The sequence below is a fragment of the Rana temporaria genome, chromosome 1, assembly GCF_905171775.1.
Source record: "Rana temporaria chromosome 1, aRanTem1.1, whole genome shotgun sequence".
NCBI classification, from domain to species: domain Eukaryota; kingdom Metazoa; phylum Chordata; class Amphibia; order Anura; family Ranidae; genus Rana; species Rana temporaria.
In genome coordinates, this window is record NC_053489.1 from 160,149,511 (window position 1) to 160,173,434 (window position 23,924).

General features: G+C 41.7%; 1 protein-coding gene and 2 non-coding genes across 3 annotated transcripts in view; all 3 read left to right on the forward strand.

Annotated features, from left to right (window-relative positions):
• The first annotated feature begins 3,682 nt into the window (after positions 1–3,682).
• LOC120925709 lies at positions 3,683–3,841 on the forward strand. Its single transcript, XR_005746913.1, has one exon. It is a non-coding gene; the product is annotated as a U1 spliceosomal RNA (small nuclear RNA).
• Positions 3,842–7,728: 3,887 nt separating this feature from the next.
• LOC120925710 lies at positions 7,729–7,887 on the forward strand. Its single transcript, XR_005746914.1, has one exon. It is a non-coding gene; the product is annotated as a U1 spliceosomal RNA (small nuclear RNA).
• A 6,363-nt stretch (positions 7,888–14,250) lies between these two features.
• ADAMTS19 (ADAM metallopeptidase with thrombospondin type 1 motif 19) overlaps positions 14,251–23,924 on the forward strand; it is a 278,331-nt gene continuing 268,657 nt past the window's right edge. The window contains exon 1 of the mRNA XM_040344988.1: positions 14,251–14,893. Coding sequence (XP_040200922.1) covers positions 14,806–14,893 — 88 coding nt within the window. The 5' untranslated portion in view covers positions 14,251–14,805. The remainder of the gene's footprint in view (positions 14,894–23,924) is intronic.

Genomic DNA, 23,924 nt, shown 5'->3' on the forward strand with positions numbered 1-23,924 from the left:
CATGGGTAGGGCAAAGGTGGTGGTGCCAGGGGTGAAGCCAAGGGCAGGTGGCAAAATTAGGTTTTCGCCTAGGGTATCAAAAACATCCTTGTACCAGCCCTGAGTGCAAGGTGAAAAGATTGGGCACCAGTCACTTTTTTAGTAAAATTAACAAAGAGAGTTTTATTTCCCTTAACAGGAACGGTGGGGAGAGAGAGTTTAGGGCACAGGACACCCTTAGGTAAATACAATTTACAATTCATCGGACAAACCTATCGTGTGTGAGCCCCATCGGTTTATTTTCCATTGGTGAAAAAAATTCTCCTATGGATAAAAAACCAATAGAAAAAAACGATTGTCTGTGTGGAAGTCCATCGGTCAAAAATCCACGCATGCTCAGAATCAAGTTGCTCGGAAGCATTTAACTTAATTTTTCTCAGCATGTCGTAGTGTTTTACATCACCGTGTTGGACACGGTCGGATTTTTGACCGATGGTGTGTAGGCAAGACTGATGAAAGTCAGCTTCATCTGATATCCGATGAAAAATCCATCGGATTAGATTCCATCTGATATCTGATCGTGTGTACAGGGCTTAAGGGTCTGAAGTAGGACCAGAGGATGGCTGAAGCTCTCCTGCAGCTGCAGGAGAGGTGTGAGGGCCACATGAAATGGCCTGGAGGGCCGGATTCGGACCGGGGGCCTTGTGTTTGACACCTGTGCCTAGAGGACACTATTGTGCAGTGCTTACCAATTCCCCATCACATCCTTTCTCTTCTCCCACCTGTTATTCCTCTTGTTGCCCATCAGACTACTAAGCAGACAATCCCCACTACAATCCTGACATTTACTTTTAGATGGACAGCTTTTTAATACCTACACAAACTGAATCAAAAACAAATACCAAACCAGTATTTGGTTTGGTTGCATTATTTTGATGTCATTATATTGTACAAATGTATATGTCACGTTTCTTACTTGCTAAATAAAATAGCATAATACTGTGGTCTTGCAATAATCTGAGATGTATTAATTGCTATATAAGCAAAATATGTAAAGCGTCAACTTCAGAAAAGATGTGGTTAAACTTTGTGGACTACAGTATAGGATATTCACTTGATGCAGAAAGCAGGTGGAATGCAGTTGCGGTTTATAGAATTTCACCTAGCTATTCCACCATTGCCTTGAAATGATTTGATAAATTTTCATGATGGAAACATTAGGGTTTGTAAATGTATTTAAATGCTAAAAAGAACTTTGCAAGTTTTTAAAAGTATGCCTGAAACTTTGTATGACTAAGTAAGTCTAGCCTACAGAAAGATTCATTTGTAACATTATATGTCACAAAAAATGAATATCATTTCAATCAATTTTACATATTAAAGGAAAAGTATGCCTGTTCAGTGAATGTCGGAAATGCAAAATGCATATGCTATAGTACATGGAAATAACAAGATAATAAGCTGTGACTAAGTGGTTAGCACTAGAGCATTGCAACACTGGGTGCCGTTTCAGTTTCAGCTAGGAGTTATTTGCTTTGGATGCTACAGGTCACTTTCACAACACAAAAAACATAATTTATATTAACTGGATTATATAAATTTGTGTTTTTTTTCTTTATAACAGTGATAGGAACTTTTGTAAGCTCCCTCAGGTGAAGGAACCCAAAGCCAAATTCCAGCTTTTAGGTCCCCATCCCCTAGAAACCCCCTTAACCCACTTTAGACTCCTTTGTCTGTTTCTATGCTTTTTTTTTTTTTACTTATCTTACTTACCTTATCCAGATGTCTCCAGGCATTGTCTTCAGATCTTTTGCCATAGAAGGCACACACACATGATGTCAGCGCATCATTCCGCATTGAGAGTACTGGGAGTGCAGGATGTCATGGTGACACCCCCTCTGAAGGTGAATACTTGATGCCTCGCACTCACAGTATGCAGTGCATCATTCCACCCAGAAGACTAAAGACAGAAGTGGTGCTTTAAATGTATCATTCTGCTTACATTATAGAGCAGTGCAGAGTTATTGATGCTATGTTGCTCAATAAAATGGAGAAATACAATATTAATGCAATGAAAAAAAATTCTAAATGTTTTACTCATATGTTGATATCATATTATGATATCATACAACACATTATTATAATAATGCAAAACTAATATTATATATTTCATAAAATATAACACATGGAGCACCGCTCAGCCCTGCCCCCACTCTCTCCTCATTGGCTCACTGGCTGTGATTGTCTCAGTCGATGAGAAGGAAGGGACCCAGGAGAGCCGCTGCTCTCATGAACATTGCTGGATCCATATGGGGCTCAGGCAAGTATTAAGGGGGCTGGGGGCTGCTGCACACAGAAGGTTTCTTATCTTCATGCATAGAATGCATGAAGATAAAAAACCTTGAGATATTACAAACAGTTTAAATACCTCTACCTACCGCAAGACTAAAACACTATTGAAAACTTGTTAAAAAGTACGTATATATGGACAATATTGTTTTGACATATTTTTTGAAGTGAGAGTAATGCCTTGTACGACTGAACTTTTCCATTGGATATTCCGATCGTGTGTAGCCCCATCTGAGTTTTTTCATTGGAAATTCCGATGAATTCCATCAGAGTTTAGATATAGAACATGTTCTATTTTTCTCCGATGGAATTCCAATGAGATTTGGCCGGGCAAAAGCCAGATCGTGTGTATGCGGCATAAGGGTTACATATTAATTAAAAATGATTGGACTGCCGCACCAAAATGCACAAAATTCTACTTGCTGACCTGTGTGTGGCAATGTCTGAATGGGGCTAGTTACCTAATTACAGTCTCCATTTCCAGACATGAGTCTAATGCCAAATGGGAGATTTAGCATGATCCAATTCTCTGCCAGGCTTTCTCTAGAACTGAGCATTAATTTATGAAATGGATTGGTATTCCCTGTGCTAGTATGCCAGTTATAAAGCATATACGCCCCTTTCTAACCATCGAGACCACTAAGCAACTTATTCACTCCCTTGTTATCTCTCTGATTACTGAAACTCCCTCCTCAATGGCTTTCCTCTCCGCAAGCTATCCCCTCTTCAGTCTCATCCACCTTACCAACTGTTCAGTGTCTGCCACTCCTCTCTGCCAATACCTCCACTGGCTTCCCATTGCTCAACGAATACAATTCAAAACCCTAAGAATAACATACAAAGCCATTCACAATTTTCCTCTGAGCTACATCACCAACCTTATCACCCAAACCGTCCTTTCCGTTCCTCCCAAGACCTTATGCTCTCTACCTCCCTTGTCTCCTCCTCCCATTCTCATCATCCAGGACTTCCCCAAAGCCTCTCCCATCCTCTGGAACACACTACCCCAATCGGTCCGGCTATCTCCTACTCTGTCCACTTTTAGGCGATCCCTAAAAACTCATCTCTTCAGTGTGGTCTATCCTACCTCCAGCTAACAACCAAATCGTTTTACTCCCCTCATCAGCTCATCCCTCACAGTCCCTAACTTTTGTTTCAACAGCCTCTCCCTCTTAGATTGTAAGCCCGCAGGAGCATGGCTCCTTCAACCCTCCTGTTTGAATTGTACTGTTGGTGTAGTGTCTCCCTAAATTGTAAAGCGTTGTGCAAACTGTTGGCGCTATATAAATCCTGTATAATAATAATAATAATTACGATTCAAGCCCGTGCTTTTAATATAGCACATTTAAGTTATATACTTACCTGGCAGGGGAGACACCATGATCATGAAGGCGGTTCTCCCAGGGCGAGGCACGGCTATTGCACACTCTAGGCCGTGCTGATCGTGGTTGTCTTCCCTGCCGCTTCTCGGCCTTTTGGCTGGGACTGGGTGTGGTATCTGTCCTTATCAGTTGTCAGCGGAGCGCTGAAGCACCTCCTACATGGGGAGGGTGGATGCAATCCAATGACGTCATTGCACCTGGAAGGATGGTTTCAGCAGGGACTACGCTGTGCTGCCCAAAAGAATACTGGGGGCCGGCCCATGGTTGAGTCTGAGCCATCTGGAAGGGTGCTCCTGGTGAGGATGGGTGCTGTGCTTGGTCTTGGTCTTTTTGCCGAGTTCTAGTCTGGCCTTCTGGCTGGCTGGTGTAAGTGCTATCTCTGTCAGCGATCCGGTAGGAGGAGCTGGTAATGCCCTGGGATAAGACGGGGCAGCACCATGCAAATCCGCTGGGTTGGCTGGCAGGGGTGGAGGGCTGCACTGGCCGGTTGGGGGGTCGGATATGGAACGAAAAGCCTATGGTGCATGTGCCCCTGGAGTGGCAGTCCAGGGGTATCTGAAGATCACTGTGTGTGAGGGACACATTGATTGAAGGATACCACGGTCACTGCACCAGATACACGCTTTTTTTAGCACCTGCCTCCTGGGCCGGGCCTTTTGGCTAGGACCGGAGGAATTTTTTATTCCTGGCCGGAGGGCCTGGTCATTGTTTCACCACAATGGCCACTTCTTTCACTCTCCTCTCCACTATCCCTTCCCCCACTTTATTTTATTTAAGCCTGTGTTTGTCACTTTTTTGTCTTTTTTTGTTGTGCACGTTTTGTCACTGTGTGATTAGTAGGGTGCGGGTCCTCGGGCCAGCCCTGAACGTCTTGGGAGTGGGTGGACATGGCCTTCTGGCTTAGTTCGCCTGCTCTCATGGGGTCTCCCTTCGGGGGAGCTCCACCTAGTACTGGGAGGGTTCTGTTTCGGCAGTCCCTCCGAGGAAGTTGGGTCCGTGTCGGCTTCGGTTGCTCGGACCACAGTACCTCAGTCCCCGTCTGGAGCCTAACGCCCCGGGGGATCAGGGTTTGGGTCCCTCTTCACAGGAGGACCACTTGACGTTGCACCCGTCTGCACGTTTTTGTGAACACTCTTTATGTGTGTGCACATTTTTTCTGCACCGGTGGAGTTTTTTGGGTGTGTTCACACGCCATAGGCTTTTCAAAAAAAAAAACATTTAAGTTATATAAGCATTGTACAGTATATATGTGAAATAGGTTTGAGTCTATTTAAAGGCAATTATATAAAAGTGTGTATAATCTTCTATATCATTATAGAAGGGAGCAGTGGATTCTTCTTGTCTTATAAACAATATGCCCAGCTGGTTCTGTCAAATAAAACAAGCAAATTATAATTTTTATATAGGATTAGGTTTGTATATGAGTATAAGGAAAGTATGTAGTCTTGACACACTAGAAAGCACTATTCATAGACACCAGCTCAGTTTTCTTTCAATTTTATGTTAGAGTAATGAAGTGCACACTTTACAGGTCATTCAGCAATTGCAAAGCATTCCTTTCCAACACTACTGAGTTATGGCAAATGACTGAAATGTCCATTACATCTCTCACTTCCTGGACCACATGGTTTTCTTCTTTTCCTAAGGAGTAAAGCCCAGTTTCTCCCTACATCTTCAGAATAATGGCCTAGAACAGGGGAAGCTAAACCTTTATCTAACTGGGTCAGTAGTCAAGCACCAATCAGAAAACAGGAACTATTGTTACCCAACTATGGTGAAAAAAGCAGGTCAAATGTAGTGTGGTCCACTTACAATTAGGCAGTTAAATAAAAATAACAGACAGCTTAGTCTGAATGTGGTATTCTTTAGACTAGGAACAAATAGGCAATTTTTACTTCTTGGTACTGAGAAATAGACTTGTTTGCTGACAATCATATTTCAACACATTGAGTTAAGACTTAAGAGTGCTGTAACTGAGGTCAATTAATTACCTATGCAGTCTCAGTTTTCTGCTGAGCTGGCATAACTTTTTGAGCTCCTCTTCAGGTGGATGTCTACCAGGTGACCAGGTTGGCAATATTGTACATCAAAGGAAAAATGGTATGCTAGGACTTGTATTGTTTTCATTATTTGAGGGGAAGGATAGGTAGAATGCAGGGACCTGTATTTTTTCTGCCATTGAAGGTCTTCGGAGAGCTAGAAACCCCATTCTGGAATTTAGTTAATAATCGGCTATAAATTATGGGTAAAATATTAAACATTTGCTGGGAATTTTAGTTCTTTAGATTATGGATGTTCAAGCTAGAAACTGCATGCCATGACTTGACAACCTAACTGGAGAAGAACCCCACAGAACCCTTAGGTTTCCCATGCCTTCACTTGTCTTGGACAAGTGCTTGGTGTTGAATCAAGCACCGATTATCTAGCAGCCATCTCCTTGCTAGCTTCCTGCTAGATAGGAGTGGGGTGGGGAATAGGGGGGTCTGACCTGAACCTGAAATTTAGTTTGACCAGTAAAAAATGGTGCTCCTGTTTCTAAAAGCATTGGCCTGTTTATAAAAGCATCCTGATGAGAGTAGTGGGTTCATTACAATGATGACATGGGATTTTGTTGCAAATAACCAGGTAGCAATTTTTATCTAGTAGCTACCCAATTAAAAAGTGAATTTATGGAGTCCTACATTATAATTTCTTCTTAGTAGAAAAACACAATCTATCAGATTTGTGTAGAATCACTCAATATACAGTACTGTGTAAAAGTCTTGGGCATGTGTGAAAAAAAATGCTGTAAATTAGGAATGCTTTCAGAAATAGAAGTGTTAATATTTTATTATTGTCAATTAACAAAATGGAAAGTAAATAAACAGAAGAGAAATCTGAATCAAATCAATGTTTTGCCTTCAAAATAGCATTAATTCATGAATTATTCTAGGTATACTTGCACACAGTTTTTGAAGGAACTCGGCAGGTAGGTTGATCCGAACATCTTGGAGAACTAACCTCAGATCTTCTGTGGATGTAGGCTGCCTCAAATCCTTCTGTCTCTTCATGTAATCCCAGACAGACTCAATGATGTTGAGATCAGGGCTCTATGGGAGCCAAACCACCACTTCCAGGACTCACTTTGGAGCGGCAATAGCACAACTGCCACCTATTCCCCCCCCCAGGCATGGCACGGCACTAACACCCCCTACCACCACCCACTGTCCTTACCCTGGATTCGGGCGTGAGTGCAGCAGTCGGAGCTGATGCAGCCATCTTGCAGCGTGGTGGGCTCTGAGAAAGCTGCTCCGGTGTCCTCTCCTGTAGCAGCTTCCACGGTGCGTCTTCTCTCTGCCAACTTAATATATGTGACATATATATAAGTGTCCATACAAGTGGAAGAAATCCGATTAGGACAATCTTGTGGTATATCCTCTGAAAGGAAATTTTCCACATTTATACCACAAGATTGTCCTAATCGGATTTCTTCCACTTGTATGGACACTTATATATATATGTCACGTATATTAAGTTGTTGATCACTTATTCACGGTGATACGTTTGAATTTGTTTATTGTCACTTTATGATTGTTTATAAACTCCTGCTATAGGAGTTTTCCACAGGCGCTGCACTTTTATTTATCTAGTTCATTACAAATATCCATTTGTTGTGTTGGCTGCCCATATAGAGGTTTTAGGGAAGCACAGAATTTATTTTTGTTTTTTTTCCACAAGGATTGCCTGATGTTTTGGTAAATCTGGAAATGGGTTTCATACCTGCTTCCCGATTAGCCGGGAGGAGGATCAGTGTTGCAACAGCGAATAGTCATTCGCTGTCGCAACACACCTCCCTCTTAGATTGTAAGCCCGCAGGAGCATGGCTCCTTCAACCCTCCTGTTTGAATTGTACTGTTGGTGTAGTGTCTCCCTAAATTGTAAAGCGTTGTGCAAACTGTTGGCGCTATATAAATCCTGTATAATAATAATAATAATTACGATTCAAGCCCGTGCTTTTAATATAGCACATTTAAGTTATATACTTACCTGGCAGGGGAGACACCATGATCATGAAGGCGGTTCTCCCAGGGCGAGGCACGGCTATTGCACACTCTAGGCCGTGCTGATCGTGGTTGTCTTCCCTGCCGCTTCTCGGCCTTTTGGCTGGGACTGGGTGTGGTATCTGTCCTTATCAGTTGTCAGCGGAGCGCTGAAGCACCTCCTACATGGGGAGGGTGGATGCAATCCAATGACGTCATTGCACCTGGAAGGATGGTTTCAGCAGGGACTACGCTGTGCTGCCCAAAAGAATACTGGGGGCCGGCCCATGGTTGAGTCTGAGCCATCTGGAAGGGTGCTCCTGGTGAGGATGGGTGCTGTGCTTGGTCTTGGTCTTTTTGCCGAGTTCTAGTCTGGCCTTCTGGCTGGCTGGTGTAAGTGCTATCTCTGTCAGCGGCGATCCGGTAGGAGGAGCTGGTAATGCCCTGGGATAAGACGGGGCAGCACCATGCAAATCCGCTGGGTTGGCTGGCAGGGGTGGAGGGCTGCACTGGCCGGTTGGGGGGTCGGATATGGAACGAAAAGCCTATGGTGCATGTGCCCCTGGAGTGGCAGTCCAGGGGTATCTGAAGATCACTGTGTGTGAGGGACACATTGATTGAAGGATACCACGGTCACTGCACCAGATACACGCTTTTTTTAGCACCTGCCTCCTGGGCCGGGCCTTTTGGCTAGGACCGGAGGAATTTTTTATTCCTGGCCGGAGGGCCTGGTCATTGTTTCACCACAATGGCCACTTCTTTCACTCTCCTCTCCACTATCCCTTCCCCCACTTTATTTTATTTAAGCCTGTGTTTGTCACTTTTTTGTCTTTTTTTGTTGTGCACGTTTTGTCACTGTGTGATTAGTAGGGTGCGGGTCCTCGGGCCAGCCCTGAACGTCTTGGGAGTGGGTGGACATGGCCTTCTGGCTTAGTTCGCCTGCTCTCATGGGGTCTCCCTTCGGGGGAGCTCCACCTAGTACTGGGAGGGTTCTGTTTCGGCAGTCCCTCCGAGGAAGTTGGGTCCGTGTCGGCTTCGGTTGCTCGGACCACAGTACCTCAGTCCCCGTCTGGAGCCTAACGCCCCGGGGGATCAGGGTTTGGGTCCCTCTTCACAGGAGGACCACTTGACGTTGCACCCGTCTGCACGTTTTTGTGAACACTCTTTATGTGTGTGCACATTTTTTCTGCACCGGTGGAGTTTTTTGGGTGTGTTCACACGCCATAGGCTTTTCAAAAAAAAAAACATTTAAGTTATATAAGCATTGTACAGTATATATGTGAAATAGGTTTGAGTCTATTTAAAGGCAATTATATAAAAGTGTGTATAATCTTCTATATCATTATAGAAGGGAGCAGTGGATTCTTCTTGTCTTATAAACAATATGCCCAGCTGGTTCTGTCAAATAAAACAAGCAAATTATAATTTTTATATAGGATTAGGTTTGTATATGAGTATAAGGAAAGTATGTAGTCTTGACACACTAGAAAGCACTATTCATAGACACCAGCTCAGTTTTCTTTCAATTTTATGTTAGAGTAATGAAGTGCACACTTTACAGGTCATTCAGCAATTGCAAAGCATTCCTTTCCAACACTACTGAGTTATGGCAAATGACTGAAATGTCCATTACATCTCTCACTTCCTGGACCACATGGTTTTCTTCTTTTCCTAAGGAGTAAAGCCCAGTTTCTCCCTACATCTTCAGAATAATGGCCTAGAACAGGGGAAGCTAAACCTTTATCTAACTGGGTCAGTAGTCAAGCACCAATCAGAAAACAGGAACTATTGTTACCCAACTATGGTGAAAAAAGCAGGTCAAATGTAGTGTGGTCCACTTACAATTAGGCAGTTAAATAAAAATAACAGACAGCTTAGTCTGAATGTGGTATTCTTTAGACTAGGAACAAATAGGCAATTTTTACTTCTTGGTACTGAGAAATAGACTTGTTTGCTGACAATCATATTTCAACACATTGAGTTAAGACTTAAGAGTGCTGTAACTGAGGTCAATTAATTACCTATGCAGTCTCAGTTTTCTGCTGAGCTGGCATAACTTTTTGAGCTCCTCTTCAGGTGGATGTCTACCAGGTGACCAGGTTGGCAATATTGTACATCAAAGGAAAAATGGTATGCTAGGACTTGTATTGTTTTCATTATTTGAGGGGAAGGATAGGTAGAATGCAGGGACCTGTATTTTTTCTGCCATTGAAGGTCTTCGGAGAGCTAGAAACCCCATTCTGGAATTTAGTTAATAATCGGCTATAAATTATGGGTAAAATATTAAACATTTGCTGGGAATTTTAGTTCTTTAGATTATGGATGTTCAAGCTAGAAACTGCATGCCATGACTTGACAACCTAACTGGAGAAGAACCCCACAGAACCCTTAGGTTTCCCATGCCTTCACTTGTCTTGGACAAGTGCTTGGTGTTGAATCAAGCACCGATTATCTAGCAGCCATCTCCTTGCTAGCTTCCTGCTAGATAGGAGTGGGGTGGGGAATAGGGGGGTCTGACCTGAACCTGAAATTTAGTTTGACCAGTAAAAAATGGTGCTCCTGTTTCTAAAAGCATTGGCCTGTTTATAAAAGCATCCTGATGAGAGTAGTGGGTTCATTACAATGATGACATGGGATTTTGTTGCAAATAACCAGGTAGCAATTTTTATCTAGTAGCTACCCAATTAAAAAGTGAATTTATGGAGTCCTACATTATAATTTCTTCTTAGTAGAAAAACACAATCTATCAGATTTGTGTAGAATCACTCAATATACAGTACTGTGTAAAAGTCTTGGGCATGTGTGAAAAAAAATGCTGTAAATTAGGAATGCTTTCAGAAATAGAAGTGTTAATATTTTATTATTGTCAATTAACAAAATGGAAAGTAAATAAACAGAAGAGAAATCTGAATCAAATCAATGTTTTGCCTTCAAAATAGCATTAATTCATGAATTATTCTAGGTATACTTGCACACAGTTTTTGAAGGAACTCGGCAGGTAGGTTGATCCGAACATCTTGGAGAACTAACCTCAGATCTTCTATGGATGTAGGCTGCCTCAAATCCTTCTGTCTCTTCATGTAATCCCAGACAGACTCAATGATGTTGAGATCAGGGCTCTATGGGAGCCAAACCACCACTTCCAGGACTCACTTTGGAGCGGCAATAGCACAACTGCCACCTATTCCCCCCCCCCAGGCATGGCACGGCACTAACACCCCCTACCACCACCCACTGTCCTTACCCTGGATTCGGGCGTGAGTGCAGCAGTCGGAGCTGATGCAGCCATCTTGCAGCGTGGTGGGCTCTGAGAAAGCTGCTCCGGTGTCCTCTCCTGTAGCAGCTTCCACGGTGTGTCTTCTCTCTGCCAACTTAATATATGTGACATATATATAAGTGTCCATACAAGTGGAAGAAATCCGATTAGGACAATCTTGTGGTATATCCTCTGAAAGGAAATTTTCCACATTTATACCACAAGATTGTCCTAATCGGATTTCTTCCACTTGTATGGACACTTATATATATATGTCACGTATATTAAGTTGTTGATCACTTATTCACGGTGATACGTTTGAATTTGTTTATTGTCACTTTATGATTGTTTATAAACTCCTGCTATAGGAGTTTTCCACAGGCGCTGCACTTTTATTTATCTAGTTCATTACAAATATCCATTTGTTGTGTTGGCTGCCCATATAGAGGTTTTAGGGAAGCACAGAATTTATTTTTGTTTTTTTTCCACAAGGATTGCCTGATGTTTTGGTAAATCTGGAAATGGGTTTCATACCTGCTTCCCGATTAGCCGGGAGGAGGATCAGTGTTGCAACAGCGAATAGTCATTCGCTGTCGCAACACACCTAGGTGGGCTCCAGACGTATACTCTGCGGCCCGAGCCCACCCTATTTTGAAGCCTATTAAAATCTCTGGCTCTAATTAGGTGCTTAAACAAATCTGGTCACTAAAGGGGCCGGACACATGAATATGGGGGTGGTCACGGGTTTCCGTAATGGACGGGATGCTACTGCTAGTGAGGGGATGCACTGGACACCTTTGCTGCCATTGTGCTTTATGCTGGGTGTCCAGTGTGCCCCTGTGCCTTTAAGGAGGAGTGGGCTCCCTCCAGGCTCACTTGCCATCTGCCTATCCATTATAAAGCATGTGCTTCCACTGTGGAGGCTCTCAAAATGTAGATTTAGGACTGCAGATAATCTTGGGGTGCCGTGAAGTTGCTCTGCAGCTTACGCATGTATTTGCAAATGTGTGCAAACTAAAACCCTGTCTTTAGACAGAATAACAGTATGTGTTAAAAACAGGGGTTTAGTGGAAGCACATTGACATACATCACCCTTGCATGTGCTCCTTGTTGCAAAGACCAGCTATAGGTGGGGGCAGTGGCAATTTGTTTGTACTGTTGGAATACTGGTGAGGGGACGCACCTTCATTGCCATTGTGCTATATGCTGGGGGTTCCAGTGTGCCCCTGTGCCTTTAACCAGTTCTTGACCACCCTATAGCAGATCTACTGCCACAGGGCGGCCGCTCTGCACAGAATGACGTATATATATATATATATATATATATATATATATATATATATAAATACGTGATTCTGCATTATTGGCTTTTGAGCACGAGTGCGCACCAATGGCAGCTCACGCCCGCTGTGATTTTACACAACGGGAGCCGATTAACGGGTCCCGTGGACTCGATGTCCTCTGGGACCTGCCACTCATTTGGTACTCTATGTAAACAAGGCAGACTGTCATTCTGCATGTACAGGAACACTGATCCATGTCTTCAAGCAGTAAAAACACCTCCCCCACAGTTAGTAAACACTCCCTATGCACAAATGTAACCCTTTGATCAGGCCTAATGTTAACCCCTTCCCTGCCAGTGTCATTAGTACAATGACAGTGCATATTTTTAGCACTGATCCCTGTAATAATGTCACTGGTCCCCAAAAAAGGGTCAAAGTGTCAGTTAGGTGTCTGATTTGTCTGCCGCAATATCGCAGTCCCACTATAAGTCACTGATTGCAGCCGTTACTAGTAAAAAAAAAATCTGAAAGTTTGTAGACGGTGTAACTTTTGCGCAAACCGATCAATATACGCTCAATATACGCTCTCCATTCTGAAACAATAGGAAAAAGGGGGAGCAAGGGAGCACATGCGGGACTCGGGCAACAGAAGAAAGAGGAACAGGGAAAGGAGGGGTGGCATATATTAGTACCAATCCCCTATATTTTCCTCCTGTGGCAGCTGAATATTGACAAAGTAGAGAGGAGGAGAAGCCTACTTTCAGCTGCTGCAGGAGGAAAATACAGGTCGGTTACACAAAATTCCACCCCCTCCACCTCTCCTGTCCAGGTTCTGAGGGTCGGCAAGGAAGGATTGTGGATTACCTGTCACCTGCCAAACATTAACAGGTTGCCAACCCCAGGATTAGTGTGTGCCCACACCCCTTGCGCACGCCTATGGTTACATAGTAGGTGAGGTTGAAAAAAGACACAAGTCCATCAAGTCCAACCTATGTGTGTGATTATATGTCAGTATTACCTTGTATATCCCTGTATGTTTTGGTCGTTCAATTGCGTATCTCATAGTTTCTTGGAACCATTGATGCCCCCGCTGAGACCACCGCTTGTGAAAGGGAGTGATTTCAAAGTAGCATCAATGTGAACCAGGGCTAAAACAAGTTTTGTTGTTGTTTCAGTCCTGGTGGCAGCCTTTCAACAAACCTGTTGGATAGATATTGGTGTGTAGCCATGTTTTCTCACTTGGTCTCACCTGTCCTCTGTCTATCTATTATAAAGCATGTGCTTCCACTGTGGAGGCTCTCAAAATTTAGAATGGGGACTGCCGATAACATTGGGGTGACATAAAGTGGTTCTGCAGCTTATGCATGTATTTGCAAGTGTGTGCAAACTAAACCTCTGTTTTTACTGCACAATGTTAGACAGGATAATTTGGTTGGTTGCAGACTGGTCGGTAAGTTGGGAATTTTCTTTGGTTTTGTTTGACATGGTATATACCTAGTTACAAGGCGAACCAATGTAACTATGAATAAAATATCCATGCCTGGAATTCTTCTATAAAGCACTGGGCTGGTAGTGTTTTTTTGGGCGATGTAAGACTTTTAATGTTATTATTATGAACTATTGTTAAAAACATACACATACTGTGCCTAGTCAAGTTTATATTTACCAGATCTTGTGAATCCATCCCTAGAAAAGATTCAGTAGGTTGAATATGAACATCCATTAATAGAGACCTCAAGCTGATGTAACATTTTAGATGAGATGCTCAAAAAAGCATCAAGTAAATATTGTAGCGTTGACTAATCTTTTACTATTGTGTGGTAGACTTGTAGAGTTACATGCATCACGCATTCCACTACTCCCCTTACCTGCTTCTCTTTCACGTGCAGTCTATGCAAATAATTTATTGCTAGCAGCCAATCAGCTTTCATTGGCAAAGGAAAGCCCCCCTCCTCTTTGAATGTCTACGCTTGTATAGCCACCTAGTTAGTTACAGCTCTCTCCCTACTTCTTCTCCTCCCCTCCTGCTGCTCTTATAGCTGTGTGAGGCAGAGATAATGTGTGCAGTATTCAGAACAGCATGTGCATGTGTGTGAGTGCAAGGGAGATCTGATCTCTTTCCCTCTTTTGTCTGCTTTGCAGCTGCTTTATATTTCTCCCTTCCTGCACAGAAACTCTTTTTACTTTCATCTGCCTCCCAATCCAGTGGGCTCCTTTTAGTAAGAAGCTCATGCTTGATTGTACTTATAAAGGGATCTTATTTGCACCAATAACACTTAAAAAAAAAAATAACAAAAAAAAAAACAGTCTTTTACTGCTGAAGGAATATTTGATCCCAAAGTCATAATTTTCCCTTTTTTGCCCCCCTTCAATAAATCCACACAGGCGACGGTGGAAAGAAAAAAAAAAAGCAAAGTTGTTCCCTGGGCAGTGATTCACTAACTTTGCTGGAAAAAAACTAGGGAAAGCAAGCAACACACATTGGCAGATTTAAGGCATTTTCAGCGTCTGCTCCATGTGTTTAGACCATTAAGTGGATGGGGCAAGAAAAAGGGATGGGACTGCACTGCAACCGCTGCCTTGTCTATCTGTTCTTGTGTATCGTGTCATGTAAGATCTGCACAGGTAGGTTCAAAGCTTCTGTTTGGTATCAGTGTCTGTGTGTACTCTTGTCTACTGCAACTGCATCTTGTATGCCTATACAGACAACTGAAGATCCATAGCTTGAAATGTGGATCATTCATTGCTACAGATTATCTTCATTTCTTTTTATGTTTATATAATGGCCCTGCATCTTTTTTTGTGATGTGTGTCTTTTAAGTAGTTACAGTAGCCTTTGAGCAGGCAGCATCCCTGTGACTTACATTTTGGGAACTGTTTGGTGTTGAAACAGATATATGTCAAGGTCAAGTGTACCTAAGACAAACGAGAAATTCTTAGAATGCTGTTAAATTCCTCACTTGTCTTGAAAAGATTTATTACTTTAGTGTATGTATTTGTATTTAGTTTACATTTCTTTTGTTATATTTTATACTACCAGTGTTTAGCATACTTTAAGTTCTGAAAAAGCTGTGTAATTGTTGCCAAGTTCTGTAAACCAGTTGTAGAATGTATCATCTAACCATTATTACAACAAATGAAACTCTGTGAATGTTCAGATTGCTAGGTAGGCATGACCATACAGGGGTTTTGCTGAAGGCAAATGACATGCAGGTCAGCTATCTGTGCTAAAATGAGTATTTTCTCAATGAAATAATGAATGAAACTCCTGCTGATTTTATAAAACATTTTTAAAGGTGTCAAGCTTTAAAGTAAGGAATGACAAATTAGAGAGTTATCCATATCTATCTGCAGGTAACAGACTTAAAGCGGGGGTTCACCCTATCGACAGGAAAAAAAAAAAAAAAATTTCTTTTACCTTTAAATCAGGCACTGTAGCGCGAGCTACAGTATGCCTGTCCCGAATTTTTTCCCCCCATACTCACCTTGTAGTCGTCCATCGAAGATACCGGGGAATGGGCGTGCCTCTGGAGACGGAGGATGATTGACGGCCGGCTCTGGCGCGTCACGCTTCTCCGGAAATAGCCGAAATAGGTTTGGTCTTCACGACGCGTGCGCATAGCCTGTGCGCACGCGCCGTGAAGAGCCGAGACCTACTCCGGCTGTCTTCGGGGAGAGTGACGTGCCAGGGCCGGCCGTCAATCATCCTCCCTCTCCATAGGCACGCCCATTCCCCGCGGGAGCCGGAATCTACGATGGACGACTACGAGGTGAGTACGGGGTTAAAAAAATCGGGACAGGCATACTGTAGCTCGCGCTACAATGCCTGTCTCGATGGTAACATCATGTGGGTCAGGGTGAACTACCGCTTTAAGGTTGCTTATATGATGTTCAAATCTTGGATGGATTATTAAATGTCATTGAGTATTGTGCAAAGTGCAATAACCTCTAACAACCATTCAGAGTCACATTCATATTGAAATGACTTCTTGAATGTGAAATTTGATTGGTCGCTGGATATTACTGCCTTGTTGACTCCATCTGCACTACCATAATACAACAAACCTATAGCATATTTTCAGCCAATACATGTCTTGACCTACTATTTCAACATTTGACCAAAAGTTTTTTGATGTGACACTTTGGGGTTATTTACTAAAGGCAAATCCTCTTTGCATTACAAGTGCAAAATACAAGTGCAAAGTGCACTTGAAATTTAACTGAAAGTGCACTTGGAAGTGCAGTCACTGTAGATCCGAGGGGGACATTCAAAGAAGATAAAAAACAGCATTTTAGCTTGCACATGATTGGATAATAAAATAAGCAGAGCTTCCCCTCATTTCAGATCTACCCCTCAGATTTACAGCAACTGCACTTCCAAGTGCACTTTCAGTGCCATTTCAAGTGCACTTTGTACTTTGCACTTGTAGTGCAAAAAGGATTTGCCTTTAGTAAAAAAAAAACATTGCATGCTTGTAGTTGGTTAATTCCATTAATGTTTATATATATATATATATATATATATATATATATATATATATATATATATATATATATATATATATATATATATATATATATATATATATATATATATTAGGGCTGTTACTGATTAAAATTTTTGAGTTCGATTAATGTTTTTTTTTTTTAATCGATTAATCAACTAATTTCGATTAATTAACGCACATACAGATACAACTACTTTTAGCTGATCTCCTTGCATTACAGCATGGGGGCAGATTTGTATATTCTTGCAGTATGGGGGCAGATGTGTATATTACAGCATGGGGGCAGATGTGTATATTCTTGCAGTATGGGGGCAGATGTGTATATTACAGCATGGGGGGGCAGATGTGTATATTACAGCATCTGCTCCCATGCTTTAAGATACACATCTGCCCCCATGCTTTAAGATACACATCTGCCCCCATGCTTTAAGATACACATCTGCCCCCATGCTTTAAGATACACATCTGCCCCCATGCTGTAATATGCACATCTGCCCCCATGCTGTAATATACACATCTGCCCCCATGCTGTAATATACACATCTGCCCCCATGCTTTAAGATACACATCTGCTCCCATGCTTTAAGATACACATCTGCCCCCATGCTTTAAGATACACATCTGCCCCCATGCTTTAATATACACATCTGCCCCCATGCTTTAAGATACACATCTGCCCCCATGCTTTAAGATACACATTTGCCCCCATGCTGTAATATACACATCTGCCCCATGCTGTAATATACACATCTGCCCCCATGCTTTAAGATACACATCTGCTCCCATGCTTTAAGATACACATCTGCCCCCATGCTTTAAGCTACACATCTGCCCCCATGCTGTAATATACACATCTGCCCCCATGCTTCTAGATACACATCCGCCTCCATGCTTTAAGATACACATCTGCCCCCATGCTGAAAGATACACATCTGCCCCCATGCTGTAAGATACACATCTGCCCCCATGCTTTAAGATACACATCTGCCCCCATGCTTTAAGATACACATCTGCCCCCATGCTTTAAGATACACATCTGCCCCCATGCTGTAATATACACACCTGCCCCCATGCTGTAATATACACATCTGCCCCCATGCTGTAAGATACACATCTGCCCCCATGCAGAAAGATACACATCTGCCCCCATGCTGTAAGATACACATCTGCCGAAGCCGCGACCTTTCCTATGGGCGAGCTCACTCCGCGGATTGTCGACGATCAAAATTATTTTAATCGATCAACGAAATTAACGATTAATCGAACAATTAATCGTTAATTTCCGCAGCCCTAATATATATATATAAATTTGTAAAATGTTTCCTTTACGGGCTTCTTTAAATCAGAAGGTATAGTCAGCCTACTGAGACACATGTGGTTAGCTACAGAGGATCTGAGTTAGTAAATGTGAATTGCATACAAACATCCAGGCATGTGCAGAGGAGATTAAAATAAATTGAGTTCCATTGCCTTTGATTGGATGTTTGAATTGATGTGAAGTTAACACAGACTTATTCACTGAATTCAAACTCATTTCACACTTAATAAAATCAGACCCATGGGGGTGCAGCTCTACATAGAAACCAATCAGCTTCCATTTTTTGTTATATGGTCAAAGCTTAATTGAACAAGCTGAAGTTAAAAGCTGATTGGTTTCTCCAGTTTTAGTAAATCAACCCCATAGAGTCTATTGCTTTCAACCAGTCATAAGTGAAATAGCAAACCTGATCATAGATTTGTAGACCTAGCTGTCAGAGACTTTTCTTTCTTGGCAACTGACAGGCCATTCAGCCACAGATTAGGCCACTTGTGGTAATGGCCAAATGTAATGATAATGTACTGATCTGACATTTCATTTAGAGGCAATAGAATCAGCAAAAGCATGGTGTCTTCCATGTCATACTAAAATAACTGGATGTATACCATTATCATTGCCAAACCATGGGCATGCCAGTTATTGCCAAAGAAGGTGGCAGATAAGCATTATTTTCACGTAGTAGAGTTAATATGCTAAAGGAAAATAGGATGTTCACTTTGCAAGGGAATCTACCTTTAGGTAAGTAAACATAAACTAAAAATCACTTTGAAAAGAATACCCAATCACAGGCAAGGAAATAAGTATATTTTCTAGCATGTGATTTGATGGTGAAAGTCAGTAGTGTTTCACCTAATTCATTAGGCTAAGGGGAAATTCCCTTGCAAATTGAACAGTCTATTTGCCTCTAGTAAATCAATGTGTATGGACATTTCAAAAGGCAGTCATAATTCATACCCATAGTGGGCAGGAAGCACTGTCCAAATACATAAAAACAGCCATGGCTATGCCTAAAGTTGCATACAGTATATAATTCCAAACTATACACATGTAGGTGGGTTTAAATACTTAAAGCGGAGGTCCACTCAATTTTCTTTTTTAAAGCCAGCAGCTACAAATACGGCAGCTGCTGAATTTTAAAAAAATGGACACTTACCTGTCCAGCGTGCCTGCGATGTCAGCAGACGAGGCTGAGCAATCGCCCGGTCCTCGGCTGCTTTCGCCGCCACTGCCCGATTCCCTACTGCACATGCGCGAGTATCGCGGCGCGCCGTCACAGGTCCCCGCTCTCTCCTGGGAACAGTGTTTCCCAGAAGACAGCGGGGAGGGGGGGTGTAGTGAAGGGGCTGGACTCCCGTGGGAGTCAGAACCCGGAAGTGGTGCAAATACCTGTCTTAGGTATCTGCACCCCCTCCCCCCTGAAAGGTGCCAAATGTGACACCGGAGGGGGGGATCCAAAAAGCGGAGGTTCACTTTTTGTGTGAACCTCTGCTTTAAACAAAAACTTTCAAAAAACTGGCTTCCCTTTAACCTCCCTGGCGGTATTCCCGAGTCTGGCTCGGTGTAATATTTCAGTACTAATAGCGGTAACCACGAGCCAGACCGCATCACAGTATACAGGCAGAGTTTAATTACCTTTTCCCCTGGATCCTGCGATGTCTCCCCGCTGTGTGAGCGAGCTGTCTCCTTGCTCGATTCACACAGTGCCCGAGTGCCGCCGAGCTCTGTTCCCTGCAACGTTACGACGCACGGGGGTGGAGATCGGTGCGAAATTAAAAAAAGTAAAAGTACACAATACATACAGTTGTCTACAGATACCTACAAGACTCTTGTTTGGACAGATTTAAGTGAGTTATTCCTAATGCCGCGTACACACCATCACTTTATGTGATGAAAAAAAACGACACTTTCTGTGAAGTAAAAAATGACATTTTTGAAACTTCAATTTTCAAAGACGAAGTTGCCTACACACCATCGTTTTCTCACAATGATCTTGCAAAGTGAGGTTACGTTCCACCACGTTTTACCATTGAAGCTTGCTTCATAAGTAGCTTCTGGGCATGCGTGGATGAAAAAACGTCTTAGAAAACTACGTTTTTTGCTACACACGGTCAATTTCTGTGAAGTAAAAAGTGCACTTTTGAAAAACGACACATAAAATTGAAGCATGCTTCAATTTTTTTTGGTCGTTTTTTACAAGACATAAAACGACGTTTTCCCCCACACACAGTCAATTAAAGTGACGTTTTTAAAAACGTCATTTTTTTTCATCACATAAAGTGATGGTGTGTACGCGGCATAAGAATTACAGGCCTACAATATAAAACGCCAAATTTCCATGCAAAACAATTGTACCGCTTTCAGCCTCAAACATCTGAAAGAATCATACCGCCAGGGAGGTTAAATAATCTACTTTGAATTCCAGAGGTCAAATAATTGCTTTTTATTTGATTTGTAGGTGCTTGTATATAATATTCAAAACTCATATGACACATTAGTAACACCTGTATGAATTACCACCTGTATTAACAACACCTACATTTTAACAGAATATGTTACTTTATGTTTTTATTGTACAATTAGGGATTGTGGTCTGGAATACAATGTTGGTATACTGTTTTTAGTGACCAATAATAAATGTGGATTAAAGTGTTACTAAACCCACAACAGTAAATCAGTCTGTATACGCAGTAAAGCATGCTTGTTATACTCACTGTGGAACCTAAGGGATTAATCCTCTGCATTGTGTAAAAAAGCAGTTTGATACTGTCTTCTCTGATCCTCCCCTTCTTTTAGTGTCCCCAGTCCATCTCCTGATAGTACAGAACCTTGGAGGCACTCTGCACATGCTCAATTTGATGTTTTTTCTTTTTTTTCTTGGGGGGGGGGGTGCATGTGATCAGCACAGGGCCAATCAGCACTGTCCAGACAGAGGGTCAGGATTCATGCAGCCTCATAGGTCAGTCAGAAGAGAATGAAAACTCCTCCTACAAGCTTTAACCAGTGCTTGGCCAGACACTAATATAAGTCACAAGACTGCTATATACTGCTGATGAGAACATTTATTTAGCATGTTCTGTGTACGGTGGAAGACCAGATATAGTGAATGTAGGGTCCTGGGTTTAGTAACACTTTAAGCTCTTTTGTAAGATTTTTGTTAAAACATATGCACTCTAAAGTCTTAGAAGAGGATTTAGCTATCTGATTTTAGTGGTTCAGTATAATCAGGTCCCTTATAGTGAAGATGATATATATTTATTAATGTTAGTGACTGTTGATTTATAAGCAGTGAATTTAATGAATATGACTGTATTGCAATTCATACCATCTAATTAGTGACTCAACCATCCTTCTGGCGGTCATGTGTTAATATAGATTTACATGCAGGCAGTTTAAAGTACCATAGGGCCCAGGGCAAAGATATCATTAGTGTGTTACCATGTCAAATTTCATGATTTTGAATTAGAGGAACACTAAAGGTTCGTTTTTTATTAGATCAATTGATTGCTGTAAGCTAGAGCATTTAAATATCACTTACCTCGTTTTTCCTTTTGACTTCCAAAATACAGTAATCCAGGTTTGAAAATGCCATTTCCTGTCACTCCTCTTCTTGCTTTCCACCAGCATCTGAGCCGTTTTGCATGGTGGAAAGCAGAATGTGCTCACCCCCTCCCTATGACTACAGCCCTGCGTGAAGATGCTATCTTATCCCTCACCGGCATGGAGGCTAAGCCTAATGGGAACTGTAGTTCCCATTAGTCCGTGATGTAGCAAGAATGAATGCGCACCGCAAACCAGGAAGTCAGTGAGAATAATGATTCAGGAGTGACGGAGGTGAATAAAACAGCTCGATTTCAACAGGTATCAAACTAGCTATAATGCAAAACATTACTTTTTACTTTATCAGCTACTGTCAGACTTTAATTTAAGAGAAAAATATGTTTGTCTTTACAACCCCTTTAAGTAATGAGATTTTTTGAGTAACCATCTAATATGGCTGATTTAGTTGCAAACATGTCTACTGTCAGTATACTGTCAGTTTTGGGCTGAAAATGAGGGCAACATGTATCTATTTATTCACAACAGGATCCAAAAGAAGCAATGATGCTTTGGTTTTTTGGTATACTCATGGTTATATAATGCAAACAGAATCTGTGTGTGATCTGTATTTTCAGAGGTATGAGTGCATAATTGTTATCACCATGGATGTCTACTTAAATGAAGGTCCCCCATGGTCATAATAAACACATCCATTTGATAAGTACCTATGTTAAGACACACAGTTGTCTTGCAATGCCTGCCTAATAATTTTAGTCTCCATATATTAAAAGTCAGCAACTGCACTATTTTTAGCTGCTGACTTTAAAAAAAAATTGTGGGGGTCGGGGCTGGACCTCCTCTTTAATTGTACAAGCTGAAGTTAGAAGCTGATTGGTTACTAGAAAATAAAAATAGGAGGGAAAAGGGGAAGGTGGGGGCACAATTGGGACTATATATGATGCACACGGTCAAGGGAAAACAACTATCAATAAGTATATTATAATAATAAATATTTATTAGATACAAGTAAACCATAATTGCATAGAAAAAACATTAATTTATAGTGTTTTGTATATATCTCATAAAATAACATATATATATATACACACATGCACATATAATGTAAGAATATTGCAAAACAACTACAGTGGTGGAAAAGGCCTCCAAAATCCCTGATCTACATAGGTATAATTAGAAAGAGACCCTGGGGTGATGGCATCTCAATCTAATGCCGCGTACACACCATCACTTTATGTGATGAAAAAAAATGACGTTTTTAAAAACGTCACTTTAATTGACTGTGTGTGGGGGAAAACGTCATTTTATGTCTTGTAAAAAACGACCAAAAAAAATTGAAGCATGCTTCAATTTTATGTGTCGTTTTTCAAAAGTGCACTTTTTACTTCACAGAAATTGACCGTGTGTAGCAAAAAACGTTGTTTTCTAAGACGTTTTTTCATCCACGCATGCCCAGAAGCTACTTATGAAGCAAGCTTCAATGGAAAAACGTGGTGAACGTAACCTCACTTTGCAAGAACATTGTGAGAAAAACGATGGTGTGTAGGCAACTTCGTCTTTGAAAATTGAAGTTTCAAAAACGTCATTTTTTACTTCACAGAAAGTGTCGTTTTTTTTCATCACATAAAGTGATGGTGTGTACGGGGCATTAGAACCACAAGAACTAAGTAGGACATAATGTAAAAATATAGAACATATAGGTACAACCATGGCTTATAATTAGCTTGAGCGTTTCGTGGTTTGGTATTACCACTCTTCAGGAGCAGGCACGTGATACAAAAAAATTCATAAATAATTGACATGTGGCAGAAGAAAAGCTGCACATATATAGAGATGGAACCAATCCCATAGTAATCCTTACAAACAGGTATGCTGTGTAGGGAGACATGTCCTGGCTCATTGAACCAAGAGGTCCACCGGTAATGCTAGCTGTGGGAACTGAGGGAGCGTGTAACAAGACTGCAACACACCAAAAAGCCCCCCAATACCATGGACAACATCCATAATAGCTAAATTCCAGTGGGAATGGAGGATAGGTGTAATATACACATAGTGACATCTGTTAAAGGCTTCTGTAAAACATAACAATAGTAGTAGTGATATAAAACTCCATAATACACTGAGTATCCTGTATTGACACTGAGGATAAGGGAATTAAGATATATAGTTAAATGTGACAGAGCCCAAGTGACCAGATGATATGAAATCCCAGGTAGAGTAATTTTACCTTGTAAAAGCATAGATATCGAATTCCACAGGGGTACACTATATGTGA